The sequence below is a fragment of the Heteronotia binoei genome, chromosome 16 (assembly GCF_032191835.1).
Source record: "Heteronotia binoei isolate CCM8104 ecotype False Entrance Well chromosome 16, APGP_CSIRO_Hbin_v1, whole genome shotgun sequence".
NCBI classification, from domain to species: Eukaryota; Metazoa; Chordata; class Lepidosauria; order Squamata; family Gekkonidae; genus Heteronotia; species Heteronotia binoei.
In genome coordinates this window covers 32,039,234-32,058,122 of record NC_083238.1, presented here as the reverse complement: position 1 = coordinate 32,058,122, position 18,889 = coordinate 32,039,234, and the positions used below count along the sequence as shown (strand labels likewise).

At 43.9% G+C, this 18,889-nt stretch overlaps 1 protein-coding gene across 2 annotated transcripts in view; it reads left to right on the top strand.

Moving 5' to 3' along the window:
* The window catches only part of LOC132585447 (neurabin-1-like), a 70,667-nt gene extending 53,120 nt beyond the window's left edge, over positions 1 to 17,547 (top strand). For both annotated transcript variants that reach the window (XM_060257345.1, XM_060257344.1), the window contains 2 exons: positions 3,528 to 3,716; positions 16,274 to 17,547. In XM_060257345.1, the coding sequence (XP_060113328.1) occupies positions 3,528 to 3,716; positions 16,274 to 16,441 (357 nt within the window). In that variant the 3' untranslated portion in view covers positions 16,442 to 17,547. The remainder of the gene's footprint in view (positions 1 to 3,527; positions 3,717 to 16,273) is intronic.
* The last annotated feature ends 1,342 nt before the right edge of the window (positions 17,548 to 18,889 follow it).

Below are 18,889 nucleotides of genomic sequence, written 5' to 3'. Positions count from 1 at the left end.
AAAGGTCATCTCAGGCTTTTACTTAAATCAGAATTTGATTCTGCTGAACTCTCATTCCCTCATCAGACACAGACAGAACATTGATCATTTGACCTGAACAGGGCATTTTCATTTTTCAGGCAAGATAAGAAACTATTCATATGTTACTCTGGAGCACATACAGTCTGAGGCTGTGCTCATGAGGACCAGGTCTTCATGTCAAAAAGCTAGTCACAGCAATGTCTGAATTGTTGCTCTGCACAGGTACAAAGACCATCCATGTGAATGTATAGATAACCTCTCAAAGAACAGCAGTTACAGGTAAGCAGATTTTTAATAAAATATTGTGCAGGTTTCAGTGATGTGGTGTGAGTTAAGTCATCCTCATTGTTGAACTTCACAGTCCTTCATGAGATATCTAGTCATTGCCATCCGGATTACAATCGCTTTTAAAATTCTTTTGTTTGTGGAACAGATATGGTTTCTTTGCAGTACTGGCTGACTTCTCTGTTTATGCTTTTTTGACCTTCCATTTTTTTTCCTTTTAAATATTGTTCTGTGCCCTTCTGTATTTAGCCAGGTACAGTTCTTCATCTTTCTTCTCCTGTGTGGAGATCTTGCACTCTTAAAACAGCAGGAATATCTTTTACTGTTATCTTTTGGTAGGAATTGGTGTATCTTGCATTCAATTCCTTCTTTAGAAGTGGTGGGTTTACCAGTTTACAAGGAAGAATGAATTGGAGCCAATTAAAAAAACTAATATTGTTTTTGAGTAAGCATATGTACATAGTTTACTGAAAATGTTTTAATAAAGCAGTGTTATTTTTATAAAATCATATTTTCCATTAGAGGTGGAAGACTTGATATTTTAGAACTGAGTAAGAAGAAAGGTGTTCTGAATCCAAAGACACCACTTACTAATACATTTTTGAATTTGTTGTTTTGTTTTAAATGATCCAGTTATTTTTAAACTGTGACTTTTCTGGTGCATTTTCAAATTACCCACAAGAATTCAGCACTAGCAGAAGGAAATGCTGAAGAGCAAGGTGGAGCTGGGGTGGGAAGGGTTTGCTGGCTTAGAAATTAACAAGACTCCAGCCTTGACCTAGATAGCCCAAGCAAGCCCATCTCATCAGATCTTGGAAGCTAAGCAGGGTTGACTCTGGCAAGTTCTTGGATGGGAGACCTCCTTGGAATACCAGAGCATGGAGGCAGAGACAGACTGTATTCAGCCACCTCTCTGAATATCCTCCACACACCCCCAGTAGGGTAAGTCGCCAGAGGTTGCCATGACTTCCAGATATGCACAATTGCACACACACACTCTCATGAACAAAAATACCACAAAATATATTAACAAAACTCATTGAAAACACAACTCATTTTTCAGTTTTAACATTTAAGTTGAAATGCACATTGCCACTTCAACAATACAAGCAGCTGCCATTGAACCTTGATTTTGCAGAGTTCTCCTGCATGTGCAGATTTAGCACTATTATATCATGACCAGCAGCTCAGTTTAATTTGAAAGCTTTTTAGGCTCCCTGCAGATAGCACATGTAAGAAAACGTCATGGTCTGCAAGGAGTGCACAGATCAGAAAAGCATCTATAATAACTTTACACGTTATGGTCATAATCTAAGGAAATGAGCTGTAAGTCCAGAGGGAATGGGGTGTTCTGATAAACACTTTTCAACCCAATTACAGCTAGAAACTTGTTATAGTTACAGCAGAACTTGTTATAGGTAGAATGAATTAAATACAAAGAAAAGTTACTAGAGATCATATGGCAAGTCTAAGCAGTGGTAGAATTTCAAAGAATATAGGTGTATGATCGTCTTAATAGGTTTTGTTTTGTTTTGTTTTGTTTTGGTGTAGTAATAAGTAAACAATGAAGGGGTCTGCTGTGTGGACTTGACCAAGAGACGAAACATTCATTAGCTGAAGATTGTATGCTAAGTTGCTAACTTTAGAGCCTTGGGTTCACAGCATACTGCCTTCCTAAACTTCTAATCACATCCCTAATTTGCAATGCAGTGGGAGTTTGGTTTTTAAATGGAAACTTCTGGCTGCATCCCAGAGTATAGATACATCTAGAAGCTTCTTGGCTAGGGCATCAGAACAGTGACGAGATGGGTCACTGATGCCCAGTGCAAACTTCTGGGATGCAATGGAGACATTTCCTGTGAGGAGTGGCTCGGAATGCCACTCTCTCAGCTGTTGTCGGGACTCAGATTCAGCATTCTGACACAGAAATGCACTAGTGGAAATTTCTCCTTGGATCCCAGGAACTTGAACATCTGAGAGGCCAGAAAACAGCCAAAAGTTGGTGTTCTGCCCCCTCTCCCCCCAAAAAAAGTTACTTGGGCCATAATGGAGCCAGGTGGTTTCACAGGGTTGCCCACAGGGTTGCCCACATGATCCATTATGGTTCATGTAACTGCTGGAGTTGTGCACTCCTGCTTGTGCTCTTGGTTCTAAGTTTGGAAATCATAGTATTTCTGAAAGAGAGGGGAAAAGAAGAAAAAAGATTTCCTTTATACCCTTAATAAGAAGCAAAAAAGCCCTTGCTGTTCTATATAAAACTTACTGTCCTCATATTTAGATTTGCATTTAATTATGCATCTAAGTCATAACCCTAGATACCAAATTGTAAAAAATTGGCTATGCTGTCCTGTCAAATAAATGTAGAAATAGATTTCATCTAAGTTGATAGATATATGGTCTCGTACACATGGTACTCAGCCTGAAATTTCAGCTTTTTTTCCCTTTCCTTTTGGATTGGCTAGTATCAGTTTCAAGGGAGTTCATAAGCAGTCATAAGTGGGAATTTCTGTACAACTTCTATATGTGGTAGAAATACTGTGTTCTGAACCTAGAAGATCAGCAGCTGAAAGCAAGACAGATTCAGATGGGTAGTCATGTTAGTCTGAATCAATAGAACAAAATTTGAATCCAGTGGCACTTTTAAGACCAACAAAGTTTAATTCTGGGTGTAAGCTTTTGTGTGCATGCACACTTCTGCACATTAAAGCTTACACCCGGAATTAACTTCGTTGGTCTTAAAAGGTGCCATTGGACTCAAACTTTGTAAGCAAGACAGTCTGACAAATTCACTACATACTGTCATCCCTGTAAGTATTAAAGGTGATCCAGAAGTTATGGATGCATCCAACTTTGAGACCTGCTTTTTCATAAAGGTATTCAGAAAGAGGGACCCTGAATTACTTCTCATGAACGTGTGTTCTAGCATTTTATTTCAGATACTTGAATTTATTTCAGTCAATATCTGTTTCTCAAAAGTATGGCAGAAAAGTACATTTTACTGTACATTAAACTAAATTTGGGGGGGGGGGGATCACAAATTTGAATACCTAGCTATTTTAAACGCATTTTGACCTAAGCATGGGTTTAGATTAACAAATGTTATTTTTAAAAATGTGTATATTAAATGTGCAAGTATATTATTCTTAAACTAGTAAATGATATCTTCTTGTTTAACCAGTTGAATACATGCTAGTTTACATTGCTTGGTTTTGCTTGGTCAGACTTTAGATGATGAACCATCGAGCACAGGGAAACAAAATCAGTGGCACAATAGGCCTATTTCTGAATGGACAACACAACAAGTATGCCATTGGCTAATAGGAATGAACATGGAGCAGTACATCACAGAGTTTACAGCCAGGAATATAGATGGACAACAGTTAATGCTGCTGGACAGTGATAAATTGAAGGTAAGCTTGTGTCCTAATATGAATCTACACAAATTTTTAATAGGATAAATGATGATGAGCCTAGATTTCTTGCTTAGGACATGGGTCGACGACAACGAAAAATCCAGAAACAACTTGCAGGCTACTAAAATTTGATCTTAAAAATATACCAGTATCTTTGATGATATTGGATTTATACCCCACCCTACACTTTAACTCTGATGTAGCCACTCCACACACCCCTGATGTAGCCAATCCTCCAAGAGCTTACAGGGCTCTTAGCACAGGGCTTCCTGTAAGCTCCAGGAGGATTGGCTGCATCAGGGGTGAGTGGCCTAATATGCAAAGGAGTTCCTGCTACAAAAAAGTCCTTGGCAGATTTGGAGTTGGAGCCAGTTTGGTGTAGTGGTTAAGAGTGTGAACTCTTATCTGGGACCAACCGGGTTTGATTCCCCACTCCTCCACCTGCACCTGCTGGAATGGCCTTGGGTTAGCCATAGCTCTGGCAGAGGTTGTCCTTGAAAGGGCAGCTGCTGTGAGAGCTCTCTCAGCCCCACCCACCTCACAGGGTGTCTGTTGTGAGGGGAGAAGATATAGGAGATTGTAAGCCGCTCTGAGTCTCTGATTCAGAGAGAAGGGCGGGGTATAAATCTGCAATTCTTCTTTCTGATTCATTTATACTCTTATGATTCTTTCAATACATTGTAGTCTTAGTAACTGGAAGAGACCCAGCAAGTCATTTAATCTGAACTCCCAGGCTAAGTAACCATTATTTTATACAACCTTTTTCATTAAAATTGTAAGCAAGAAGAAGATGTCTGTTTTCATTTCTGAATTGTTCAAATTATCAAGAGTTCCCTGAAGGAACCTTATATGGAAATCTGGGTTAAAACTAATGAAGCAAAACTTCTGAAAACTTTGAAACTTTTAAAGAAAACCATTTTCTGTTTGGGGGAAAAAAACCCTGGAAATTTGGGGGAAATAGATGCAATACTTATCAAACCTGAACTTCTTACTCTTCAGCAAAATAAAATGCAGATTTATAGCAAGCGAAAGCATATCCTTTTATTTGTTTATGACATTTAAAAATAAAGATGTCTTTCTTGGTTGTCTGCAAACAGAACTATGAATCCAGTACTAGAGAAAGGGACAGAGCTGCAGACTCCTGCACATTGTGCTATTTTAGCACATGTATCTTGTTTGCACGATCTGACAAGCAGGAGAAAAAGTAAATGTATACAGTATGCAGAAATGTTGTTGTCTAATATTGTGCATTATACTACAGATTTTGGGTGAGTCCTATCATTAAAATCATTTCACTCATTCCAAAAGAGAAAATATTGTTTTTCTGTACTCAAAATTTCCAGTTTTCCGATGGGGAAAAAATTGAATAGACATTGAAAAGGAAAACAAATCTGTGGGGTTTCTCCCCCAATATTCTTTTTTAGGGGGAAGGCCTGGGCCTCCACATTTGTTTCAAACTGGATTTTTATTATGGAACAGAGATCAACTTTTGTTCGTAATACTGTTGTTCATTACTGTTGTGGTAAGATTTTAGATTTCTGTTCCAAGACAGGGGTGGCCAGTGGTAGCTCTCCAGATGTTTTTTGCCTACAACTCCCATCAGCCCCAGTCATTGACCATGCTGGCAAAAACATCTGGAGAGCTACCACTGGCCACCCCTGATCTAAGAAGATTAGACTGCTTAAAAACACACATACACACAAAATAGGGTGTTGTTTTCCTGGGCATTTTGGTAAAAGGGCAGAGGAGATTGTAACACTTGAAAATCTGACTATTGGCTACTTCCTAGTGATAAATTACATCAAATCTACACAAATAACATCTAAAATCTATTACTTTGAAAATGTGGAAGGCTAGTGTGTTCAGAACTTGCCAAAAGGTTTTTCTTATCTTGTCAGATGTTGCCATCTGCTGATTAAAAACTATACTACACTTTGCTATCAACTCGTTGCTACCTTTTCATTTGCTATAGCATATTTTTAAAATCGATCTGTCAGTCAAATGTATAACTTCTTCTTACAAGCTGGTGTAAAGTGAAGCTGTTCATTTTTTGTTTTGTTTTTTACTTGTCAAAGTAGTGGGAAGTACAGCAGACTGAGAAATGGGAATCAGCTCAAGGCACCCACTGGACTAAATTGCCATGTAGGGATTTGATTCCTGGCCTCCCCTGTCCAAGTCCAGCATCGTAGCCACAGGGCTGCTTTGCATGCACCATGAGCTTACCTCTGACCAGAGCGGTTTTTGTTTTCTTTCAAATTCTTGTACCCCAGTAGATGGAGCTTTCAGATTCTAGAACCACAGTAGATGGAGCTTTCAAATTCTTGTACCACAATAGATGGGACTTTTGAAATTTCTCTTGGATTTTCAAAGCAGTTTTTGCCATGTGGCATTGGGGAGTGAGGGGCTGTTGCTGAGAAACACACCTCTATGCAGTTATTTCTATCCTGGCCACGGGATGATCCAGTAAGAAAATTTTTAAAGAAATTTCATTAAGAACTTGGCCTTAAGCTAATGTTACTTATATTGGTTGTGACTTAAAGTATCCTGTTGATTTCAACCTGTTAGGTTGTTGGGTGGAGGTTGGGGAGGGCGTTGAGTGTCTTTACATATCCTTAATAACCTATTACTTGTTTTTCTTCCAACTGGTCTGCACCTACGTGTGCAAACACAAAAATTATTCAGTGGTCTTGGTGATTTTGGCTCTGTTTGAAGTGCTGTCAAGTCACTTCTTACTTATGGCAACCATGTGAATTAATGACCTCTAAAACATCCAATCATTAAGAGCCTTGCTCAGGCCTTACAAACCGAAGGCAGTGGCTGCCTTTATTAGAGCCAATGCATCTCATGCTGAGTCTCCCTGATCTTCTTCGTGGTCTCTGTGCAGTCACACACATGGGTCTTGCCGCAGGCAATGAATCCATTCCTCGGAGTTCCAATAGCTCGCCTATAGCGCTTTTGGCGCGCTCCCCTCCCGCCCTGGGGAGCAGGCAGCGACCGCGCATGCCTGGAGCGGGGGGGGAGCGCCCATTCCACTCAGTTTCTTCCTTTCCGCCGCCCGGACAACACCTTCCTCGCTGCGCTCTTCCTTAGCTCGTCTCTCCTCAGCTCATCTCATCTCTACTTTGACTGGTATCGTTCTCTCTTTCTCCCGTTTCGTCCTAAAAAATATACAAAAAAAAAAAAAAAAAAAAAGAACCCCGTTTCTGCGCTTTTAACTCTCTTTTTCCATACCCGTCCCTTCCCGCCCTTCCCTCTCCCCCCCCCCCCACCGTCCGGGGCGTATGGAAGGGAAGGTTACCTTCAAAAAGTGTAGGCACTGTGGGGCTAAAATTCCCACCACAGACGGCCACAGCCACTGCCTTTTCTGCCTCGGGGAGGGCCATCGAGTCGACGCTTGCCCGCATTGTGCAAACTTTGGCAAGCAGGCACGCAAAAACCGCGCCGCACGACTACAGGCCTTCCTCTTAGAACGGTCTCTGCGGGCTATGCCCACCTCCGACTCGCCGCCTCCCCCACCTCGAGCGGGAGATTCGGCTGCCCCGGCTGCGCCTCAGCCTCAAAAGACGCACAAGTCCGGGAAACGTCCTTCGAAGCACGCCGAAGCCGGCCACAAGTCTTCGAAGAAACTGCGTCATCCCGAATCGGAGTCGGCGCCGAAGAAGCCTCGGCACTCGGATTCGGCGCCTAAGAAACCTCACCATTCCGAGCCGGCGCGTCATTCCGAATCAACGGACTCGGCGCCCATAAAGCCCCGCAGCACCATGTCCTCGACCGCTCAGTCGAGTTCAGCCCAACCACTCTTGCCGTCCGAGTTGTCGACCCCGGTTGATGTCATCACGGACATGCCCAGGCTTACACCTCACACCTCCACGGCTGTGGAGGTGATTCCGATTCGATCTCGATCGCCTTCAGTACATAGCGTGGTACCTTCCGAGATCCTTGAACCCGACCGTTCCACCGACCCGACGCAGACTTACTTACGCCCGTCTTTGCGACCTGACGCCTTCCACGATGTTGCACTCTCTCCGCTGTACCGTGAATCGGCAACGCAAGTTTCCTCCCATCGGATTCGAATTCGATCACGCTCTCCGCGTAGCCGCCACGACTCCGGTTCCTCCGTTTACTTTGAACAACAGGATTACTACTCGAGAAGGCGATATGAATACTCTCCTCTATCCAGATCGCCCTCACCTCGACAGGGCAGATCCCGTCACCGTTCCGGCTCCCACTCTGATTGGGACATCCATCGTAGATACCACGAGTCAGACTCCTACTTCCACCGTGATCCCGAGACTCCACGGGTCCGTTATGGCGGTTCGCCTCGGTCCCGCCACGCGCGCACAACCCGACGCGAGGATTCGCCTCAGCTCCACTTCGACCGCCCTTCTCGGCTTCGTGACCCTCGAAGTCACTTCGAGTACTCACCCAGACTCCTCAATCGCCTGCTATCATCTGATCAAGAGGCTGGCCCCTCGCATCATCACCGTGACCACCCTCGGTACCGAGACGTGGCTAAACCGCGTACTGCCTCTGCCACCGTTTCCGTGGCCCCGGATTCTAGACTTCGGTCTTCTCCCAAGACCTCGGAGGCAGCCCCCGTCTCGGAACCGATCGTTCATCCACCCTCCCCCTCCACGGGGGCCTCTTCCTCGGGAAAGGAGTCCCCAGGCTCTTCGGATTCGGAGGACCACTCTCCCTCTCTCCCACCGGACTCGGCGCAACAGCTCAGGCTCTCTCCGTCCGATGCATCCAAGGCCTATCTCAATCTTATTACTTCCATGGCGGAGGCACTGAAGATACCTCTCCAGGCAGACTCCCCCAAAGTGTCGGACATGGTACATGACCTGGTTCAATCAGACTTCCCTTCAGGGTCCTTGCTTCCTATGCTACCGGTGCACCTGGAGGGTCTTCAGGAGACTTGGGACAAACCTGCATCAGTACCTCCCACTTCTAAAAGGCTGGACTCCCTCTATCGAGTCCATGCCCCTGACGCCAAATTCCTTGCATCACATCCGGCTCCGAACTCTATAATTGTTCATTCTGCCATGAAGGCCAAGCCCTCCAGGCATCCCGCACCGCCGGATCGTGAGGGAAGGAAATTAGACACCTTGGCAAGGAAAATCTTCACACTTGCTTCCACCAACTCGAAGCTTAACAATTACCTGGCTTATTTTGCTGCTTATACTTTTAATCTAGCGAACCAGTTCACACCACTGATACCATCGCTTCCCGATTCCTCTCAGGGAACAGCATCAGCCCTGGTTTCCGAACTCTCCAGGGTCTCCAAACAACAAATTAATTCGATTCGACATGCGGTCTCCTGTTCATCCCGTGTCTTTGCCTCTGCGGTTGCCCTGCGTCGTCATGCTTGGCTGAGATCCACTAATCTTCAACCCGACATCAAGCAGAAGATAGAGGATCTTCCGTTTGATGGCCTTGGCCTCTTTCATGCCTCCACCGATGAGGTCTTGTCCTCTGTTGACGACGGCCGTAAAAGGGCCAAGCGCCTAGGAGTCGCCCAACCTGCTTCGCAACCCTTCGGCCGCAAACAATCTTGGAAACCATCTTTCCAAAGACGCCAGCGTTCTCCTAAACAGTCTGAATACTGGAAAAGAAGACCTGCTCAACAGAAGCCTTCTTTTCAGCAAAGGCAACGCCCTCAGCAGTCCAAAAAATCATCCCCCCCTACCAAGCAGTCTCTTTGACTTCCCCATACAGTCACCTTACCCCACGCGTCTTTCCCCATTCTACGGGACTTGGACTTCAATCACGACCGACTCCTGGGTACTCACCATCGTACGTCTGGGGTACGCAATAGAGTTCGCTTCGCTGCCTCGCCACCACTATTTCGTTGCTACCCCTCCATCCCATCACCTCCATCACGAGATTCTGGACCTGCTCCAGAAAAAAGCCATAGAACCGGTTCCCCCCCAACACCGGGGAACGGGACTCTACTCAAGGTACTTCCTGGTCCCCAAGAGGGATGGAGGCAAGCGTCCCATTCTGGATCTTCGGAAGCTAAACAAATTTATCCTGTACAAAAAATTCAGAATGATCTCGTTGCAGTCCATCTTGCCCTTGATTCCGAAGGATTCATGGATGGCTTCCCTAGATCTTCAGGACGCTTATTTCCATGTGACTATTCGACCTCAGCATCGCAGATACCTCCGGTTTGCGATGGGCCAACATCATTATCAGTACATCTCCCTACCATTCGGCCTCTCCACCGCACCCAGGGTATTTACCAAGTGCATGGCGGTGGTGGCAGCTGCTCTTCGACTACGAAACATCACGGTCTTCCCGTACATCGACGATTGGCTCCTCATTGCACCGACCCCAGACCAGCTCGAGTCCAATCTCCACGAAGCCCTTCTCCTGCTGGAGTCTCTAGGCCTGCGGGTGAATGTTACAAAATCGCACTTCACCCCCACTCAACAGCTCTGCTTCATAGGGGCCCATCTTCGCACCTCTATCCACCGTGCCTTCCTCCCAGAGGACCGTGCTATGACTATCATCACCCTTGCCAGGATGGTCCAGCTACATCCCATCCAACCGGCCCTAACTATTCAGCGTCTTTTAGGTCTGATGGCCGCTACTACAGCAGTCCTCCTCTTCGCCAGGCTACGAATGAGACCACTTCAGCTCTGGTTCGTACGTGCCTACCGGCCTCACGTGCAACCTCAGAGCACCCTGCTCACCGTCCCCAGGAGAGTCCTTCCTTCTCTCACTTGGTGGACCAGCCTCGACAACCTCCTCGAAGGCATGCCGTTCCTACCAACTACTCCAACGGCTATCGTGACAACAGACGCCTCCATGTGGGGATGGGGAGCCCACTTGGAAGGCAAGACTGTCAGAGGTCTCTGGACCCCTCAGGAGAGGACCCTGCACATAAACTGCTTAGAACTGATTGCAGTACACAGAGCTCTTCAATCCTTCCTTCCTCTCATTGCGGGTCGCCACATCCAGATTTCCACGGACAACATGGCGACAGTATTTTATGTAAACAAGCAGGGAGGCACCAGATCCCCTCGACTATGTCGCATAGCCACTCTGCTCTGGGAATGGTGTATCAAACACAGCATCCACATGACCGCCATCCACCTCCCAGGTGTACAGAATGTATTGGCCGACTCCCTAAGCAGGATACGTATAGACGACCACGAATGGTCCATCAATCTGACCTACCTTCGTCGGATTTTCAGGTGCTTCGGGACCCCCAGGGTGGACGTCTTTGCCTCCAGGGACAATGCCAAATGTCACCGCTTCTACTGCAGGAAGGGCGACGATGCCTTCCTACATCTCTGGAGAGGTCCCCTCCACTACATTTTTCCGCCAACCCCCCTACTGACACGCGTGTTGACGAAGGTCGCACGGGATGGCACGGACTGCATCCTTATCGCACCGTGGTGGCCACGGCAACCATGGTTCACCAAACTTCTGCAAATGTCACAACACACTTACCGCCGCCTCCCGATCGTGGGAGACCTTCTCTCGCAGGCGAACGGCCAGGTACTTCATCACAACCCTCGGGTTCTGGCCCTCACCGCTTGGAGGATACACTCACCTGCCTCTCCACAGAAGTGACCAATATTCTTCTCAACGCAAGGAAGCCTTCCACTAGACTCTCGTACCAACGCAAATGGAAGCGCTTTTGTTCCTTCGTTGCACCCTATCATTGGACTCCTGAGGTAACACCTCTGAACCTGATTTTAGATTATCTCCTATCTCTGCAGAAATCAGGCTTGTGCTACTCTTCACTTAAAGTACACTTGTCTGCCATCTCGGCATTCCATGACACTATCGACGGCAGGACAGTGTTCTCTCACCCCTTATCTAAATCCTTCCTCAAAGGAATGCTGCACCTACATCCACCGGTTAAACCATTCGTCCCAACGTGGAGTTTATCCCTTGTTCTTTCCTGTCTAATGAAGGCGCCCTTTGAACCCATGGCGACAATACAGCTCAATCTTCTCTCTTGGAAGACAGCATTGCTAATAGCCCTCACCTCGGGTAAGCGGGCAAGTGACTTATGTGCCTTCAGACATGACCCTCCCTACACCATCTTTCATAGGGACAAGGTTGTCTTAAGACCGGATCCTACGTTCCTCCCCAAAGTTGTCTCCAAGTTTCATCTGTCTACCTCCACCGCGTTACCAACGTTTTTCCCTAACCCGTCGGACCAGGGACAGCGATCCCTGCATTCTCTGGATGTCAGAAGGGCGCTAGCCTTCTATCTGCATCGCACACAACCTTTCCGTAAGGACCCTAACCTGTTTGTGGCCTACGGTAAACCACGTAAAGGACACAAAATTTCTACCCAAAGACTATCCAAATGGGTAGTTAGTGCCATCAGGTTGTGTTACGAACTGGCTAAACAGCCTCTTCCCGAAGGCCTCAAGGCCCACTCTACTAGAGCGGTCTCCACGTCTTCGGCTTTTCTACAGGGCGTCTCCTTAGAGGACATCTGTGCAGCTGCATCGTGGTCCTCTCCTTCCACGTTCGTCTCCCATTACGCTTTGGACGTTCGTGCGAGACGAGACGCCTCTTTCGGCCAAGCAGTTCTCCGATCCATCTTCCACTGAAGTATGGTGAGTGTTTTCGCTTCTGCCTCTATGTCTTGGAACATGATCTGTTTTCTTATGTGACTAACTTTCTTCTTTTACCAGCACCCTCCTCCAGGTTACTCAGCTGGCTAGTCACCCATGTGTGGGACTGCACAGAGACCACGAAGAAGATAAACAGGTTGCTTACCTGTAACTGATGATCTTCGAGTGGTCATCTGTGCAGTCACACACGCCCACCCAGCCTTCCCCGCTGCTGGCTTCCTGTGATTGTTATTTAACTCTGTACTGTGTTAGGTCAGCGGCGGCTGGAAGAAACTGAGTGGAATGGGCGCTCCCCCCCCGCTCCAGGCATGCGCGGTCGCTGCCTGCTCCCCAGGGCGGGAGGGGAGCGCGCCAAAAGCGCTATAGGCGAGCTATTGGAACTCCGAGGAATGGATTCATTGCCTGCGGCAAGACCCATGTGTGTGACTGCACAGATGACCACTCGAAGATCATCAGTTACAGGTAAGCAACCTGTTTTTTCCCTGCTGCCTCCAACATTTCCTAGCATTATTGTCTCTTCCAGTGAGTCTTGGCTTCTCACAGTGTGACCAAAGTGTGATAGTTTCAGTTTAGTCATTTTAGGCTTGTTTCACTAATGATATTATGTATATTTTTAGTTCCCCTTACCAAGAGTGCAAAAGAGAATCCTTTGTTCTCTCTAATATACTGCAGGGTGGAGTGTCTTCAGTAATTTTAAAGGAAACTTTAAAGTGAAAATACACCCAGGCCCAATTCATTTCTTAGATTCTTGTAGATTTATTTATTTATTTATTTATTACTTTACATTTATATCCCGCCCTCTCTGCAAGCGGACTCAGGGCGGCTTACAACATCAACCTGTTAGGTTGTTGGGTGGAGGTGGGGGAGGGCGTTGAGTGAGATAAAAGTGAGTTTTGTCACATTCCAGAAACACAGCTTTGGGGGAGAAAGCCAGAGAGTTTTGTGAAAACTCTGTGAAGGAAAAAAAGATTGCAGAAGAAAACATTTGAATTTAGCCCAGTAACAAGTTGGTTACTGATGGAGCTTTTGAAGGGTATCTGCCTCCACCGACTGATGATAACCACCAATCTGGCCAAGTGGGGTTTCAAGGGCAGTCTGTGGTGGTTACTGGGACCCACCTGTGAGGGGACAGTACTTTAAAGATCCAAATGAAGATTAAAACCTCTTTGGCTGAATTAAAACAATGTATTGATCACTAAATCACAGTGCTGCTTGATAATTGAATGCACCCTGTGTGAGGCACAGTCCTTAATCTCTAAGGGAGATATTGAGGGTTTTTGTTTCAAGTGCAGAGTAAAATTCTTTATTTCTGAGCCAATAAACAGTCAATATATTTCTTAAAATTTTATTTAAACATAATCTGAGCACTCCAGATCTGATTAAACAAAACATTAGATACTCAAAACACTGGCATTCCCTATACAAATCAAGCCTGTATACCGGGTGGGGAATCTTTTTTCTGCCAAGGGCCATATGGATATTTATAACATCATTCGTGGGCCTTAAAAAATTATCAACTTAAAAAACAGTGCTCTGCTGAGGGAGAATGATTCAGGCCAGCAAAATTAATGCAAATAATTGTTTTTCTATTTGGTCGTGTGGGGAGAGCCTAATCTGGCACACATACACACAGCCCACCGCCCTAGGCAAATGCCTAGTTTCAGGGCTTTTTTGTAGAAAAAACGCAGCAGGAACTCAGTAGCATATTAGACCACATCCCCTAATATTAGCATATTAGGCCACACACTCATTAGCATATTAGGCCACCCCATCTGGGATAATCAAGTGCAAACTGAACTGTGACAGTAACTTTTCCAGGCCCTGCAGCAATTCTGGCTGGCCAGCCAGGCCCCAGGGAGGCTGCTGCACAGTACATCTGGGCCCTGTAATCCCTGTCTGGCCCTGGGGAGGCTGCTGCACAGCGCAGCTGGGCTCCACGATCTTCACTGGCCAGCCAAACCCCAGGGAGGCTGCCACATGGCTCGGTTCGGCCCAGCAATCCCCGAGGGCCACACCAAGTGACCTTGAGGGCCGTATACGGTCCTCAGGATGGAGATTCCCCGCCCCTGCTGTATAAGCATAGAACTTATACCCATGCCCAAGTTGACTTTAGGGGGTGAAAAGTTTCAAAGCTTTTTACCCAGAACTTTGACAGAAAAGGGGAAGGCAGATTTCAATGAATTGCAGATCTGAGAGATTCAGAGGTTATCAGATGTGGCCAGTTTATATAGAAGATACTATGTAAGCTAACATGTGACTTTACTGAACCTTTTGATTCATGCTCTCTGAAGGCATGATTATTTATTTATGTCATTTATTACCCACCGAAGTGTGCTTAGGACAGGTTACAACATAAAATCACAATAAGAAAAAAACACGATACAAGAAATTGTTTCTAAAAATCTGAGATTAAAGTAATTTAAAAACTACTGAATAACATTAAAATGGCAGACATGCTGTCCTTGGGTCTGGTCAGATGTTTTAACTTACTAGGCATCTCTGAGATCCCAAAGAATAATTGTTGCAAACTCTGTTCCATTAGTTCTGGGCATAAAGCGATCTATTTGTAAGTTCCCATTCAAGGCTGAAGGTTAGCTAGTTAACTACAACAGTAAAAAGATGCATGTTTGCAAATTTATACTAAAACCTAAAAGCAAAATCTCAGGCCTACTATTTCAAAACATTTTAAACAATGATGTTAAAAATCTGCAATAACTCCATAAGTATAAAGTATCTTAAATGCCATGTGTTTTACTGTTGTGCTAGTCTCCAGAGACTTAGAATCTAAAAAGAACAATACCCAGAAATGGGGAAGGAGAGGCAGAAATTAAGAGGTTAGAGGTGTGCAGAAGCAATAGAGTTTCAGATGCTGTGTTTGAATACTTCCAAGGAGCAAGGTGAGCAATTGTAAAGGTAGGGAGTTCTAAAGAAAGGGGATAGTAAGATAGAAAGGACAAAGGCATGAAATAAAGTAACTGACCCAAGGTTTTAGCCAAGACAAAAGTACCTGCAGAGCAAAGGCAATAAGAGAGCCAGTAAAGAAAAAATCTATAGAGGAAAAAGAACCAAGATATTCTACAAATAAAAAAGCAGAGATTTAACTGAACTTGATATAGAAATGGAAGTCAGATAAGAGAGTATAGCAAAGGAGAAATGTGGACAAAGTGAATTACAGGGAAAAATCAAACCAGCAATAGAATTAAGGATAAGGGGAGCAGGGGTGAAGCTGAGAAAAATATACACAAGCAGAAAGAGAATAGAGTACTCAACGTGAGAAGTAATAAGCAAATAAAACAACTTTTATCTGAACACACACATACACATAAATTGATTGACTTAAAACTTGGAATCAGCTGGTTTTTGAGGTAGCTTGAATTTTTAAAGAGTTAAAAAGGAGGCTTCATGATTCCATCTTGGGAAGGTGGATACATAGAAACTTTACCTATGGTGAGAGCAAAATGTCAGCCAGGTTAAGAAAACATATTCACCACAAGTGAGCTGATGTGTATTTTGTGGGACTACTGTCTCCTTTGCCTTCCTTACAGGGTCACATACCCTTGTGATAGGGACAGTTTTTTTGTGAACAGCACTATCAGAAAGGGTTAAAATCCCCACTCCTCCCCCCCCCCCAAAGCTGCCACCAATTGTCTGAGTAAAATTTCACCCATAATGGCTGCATTTCACAGGGGAAATTCTTTTCTGAGAAAGGGCCGCAGAACTATATAGAAGTTATACTTGTACTTCCACACTCTTTCCAAACCAAGACTAGAATTCATTTAAAAAAAAACCTCAGCAACACCCTTTCTGGATGCAAAGGAATACTCCATTTGAATTTTTGTTTTGTCATGATGAGTTCTGGTAATAGGTACTGATAGATAGCACAGGACAGAACAGAGCACTGCTGCTACTCTTCGGGAATTTAATAAAATGTACTTCTTTCTTTGATAGGCCCTTGGAGTGACTAGTCAAAATGACCGATCAACAATAAAGAAGAAAATTAAAGATATCAAAAAAACACAAGAAAAACTGGAGAAACAAAAAGAAAAGTTTCAAAGGAAAGAGAGGGAAATGCGAAGAGGCGGCAGAGTGGTTGCTACTGTAGAATCAAGCTGCTAAAATGATCAAGCTGCCATATGCAACTAGATACTCTGGTGTAGTCTCAAGGGCTAAACTGGAACTATGCCAGGGTAATGCCTCGTTATGTTAATTTTATCACAAGACTGTACTTCAGCTTGAAGAAGTGTAATAATTGTATATTACTGTATAATTATGGATTGGGACAAAAGGAAAATGATAGTTATACTTTATAGGCTTTTTACCTCCAATTTCCATAGTTGTCCCCCCATTTATATGATTCACTAAATGAAATATTTTCAATTTTTTATATTTAGATCACTACTTATACTAATGAGTATTAAATTAACTTTGTCTTAAGTAAGGTGTAAATATGTGTTTGGCTGTCCTAACTTCCTGAAGTGTGTATTGAAAGCGAGAGATACAGTGTAGGAAAAATAGAATGTGATGCAAGTAGCAGTATAGCATTGGGTGATATCTGGCATAGACACAAGATCAGGTCATTATGTTTTGTTGGAGAGAGTCTGCCATTAGTTTTGTATAGAGAAAAAAATTAAGTTTTAAAAAGTAATAGAAAAATTAATTTAATCATATTTCAAAGTTAAGTTTGTTAAATTCTGTATTTTCCAGAGTCCATTTTAAATTCAAAACCTATTGTAGTAATATAATTTGCAATTTACTTATTTTCTGGAATAAGATATCACTAAGTGGTCTAGTATGCTGCAGCAGGATTTCAAAGCTTATAGATCAATTTTATACACATTTTTGTATGTTATACAGTTTTATAGTATATGTGATGAGCAAGATCAATTTGTAATACACATATTTCACTTTCTTACTCAAGATGTGTCAGGACCAAAATTTATTTTTTTCTAATTTTTAAATGATTCTGATCTTCCAGGCATAAATACAAGAATTGGACTAGCAGGGAGGAAAAGGCAATAGCAGAACTCTGGATTTCTACATTACATATCACTGCATTGTAGGCTACAGAATTGTATTCCTCTTTTTTAATGGATTGCATTTGTTTTCCAGAATAGTGTGAAACACACCTGCTTTTGGCTTACGCCACAATCTGTTGTACAAAAACAAAGAATGCTTCAGTGATGCTTATGAAAAATTGAATAAATTTCATTCAAAACACACAACTTTTGGTATGTTGCAGTTTCAGGGACAGTGTTATACAACTATGGCTGCAATCATAGCTCTACCTGAATATGTCAGATTGAATGACGTGAGATGTTACTCTGAGTAAACATACCTTAGACATATATGACTAGAATGCTGTTTTCTGAAGAAAGATACTTTTCATCAAAAATATATCTAATGTGGCCCACTGGTGTTGAAGGAAGCCAGACTATACTATGTTTCTGCAAACCTTGGTTAATCTCAAATCCAGAGCACACTAGACATTATATTTGACATATAATCCTGCCCTGTTGCTGCCCTGACATTAGTAAAGGAGAAATGGAAAGTAGTTCCACTTAATTCTACCGTTACAGGGGCTGCCTCCTTGGGTAATGTATCACCACGGAGGAGCTGAGACAGTTGTAATCAGAAAGAAAACATCAGCTGGCCTCTAGACTGGCCAGTTACCAATGCTTCTGGACCAAAGTACCTTTTCATATTGCTGCCAAAGCATTTTGCATACCTTCTGGATGGGCCATTTGATAGGTTTAGAGGGGATTTTGTGTAGTGCTGAGAATTTTCTGTGCTCTGAGAACTGGTTCCATCTTATTGTTCTAAGTATGTTTACTGGAGCCACACTGATGGGAGTTGTAGGCAAAAAACATCTGGCTACCATATTCTCACAAAGTGGATTCAGTTCAAGTACAATGTGGCATTCATTCCAACAATATTCCTAAGGCTATACCATTCTGAAAGTTCTGATTAATTTGTGTTTTAAATAAATTTTTGAATGGTTCCCCATGGGCAAGACAGCGGAGTATTTTTGAAGTAGGAATTTATATATATTTTTCTACTGGTATACGGTTTTCATAATAGACTGGTAAGTATATATAAAACTAAAAAAATACATACATTTTATGTAATTGAGTGTTTAGCATTTGATTACGGTCGTTTTGGTCATTATTGACTTTGTATATGCACTATAATCCTTATGGCTCAATTAGTTACAGGTCTACAGCATTAATGATACCTATCTTACACACACATTTTGCACTATACATTTTGAGTAAGGAAAGGTCCCCTGTGCAAGCACCAGTCGTTTTGACTCTGGGGTGATGTTGGTTTCACAATGTTTTCACGGCAGACTTTTTATGGGGTGGTTTGCCATTGCCTTCCCCAGTCATCTACACTTTCCCCCCAGCAAGCTGGGTACTCATTTTACCGACCTCAGAAGGATGGAAGGCTGAGTCAACATCGAGTCGATTACCTGAAAACCCAGATTCCACCAGGGATCGAACTCGGGTCGTGATCAGAGTTTAGGACTGCAGTACTGCAACTTTAACACTCTGTGCCACGGGGTTC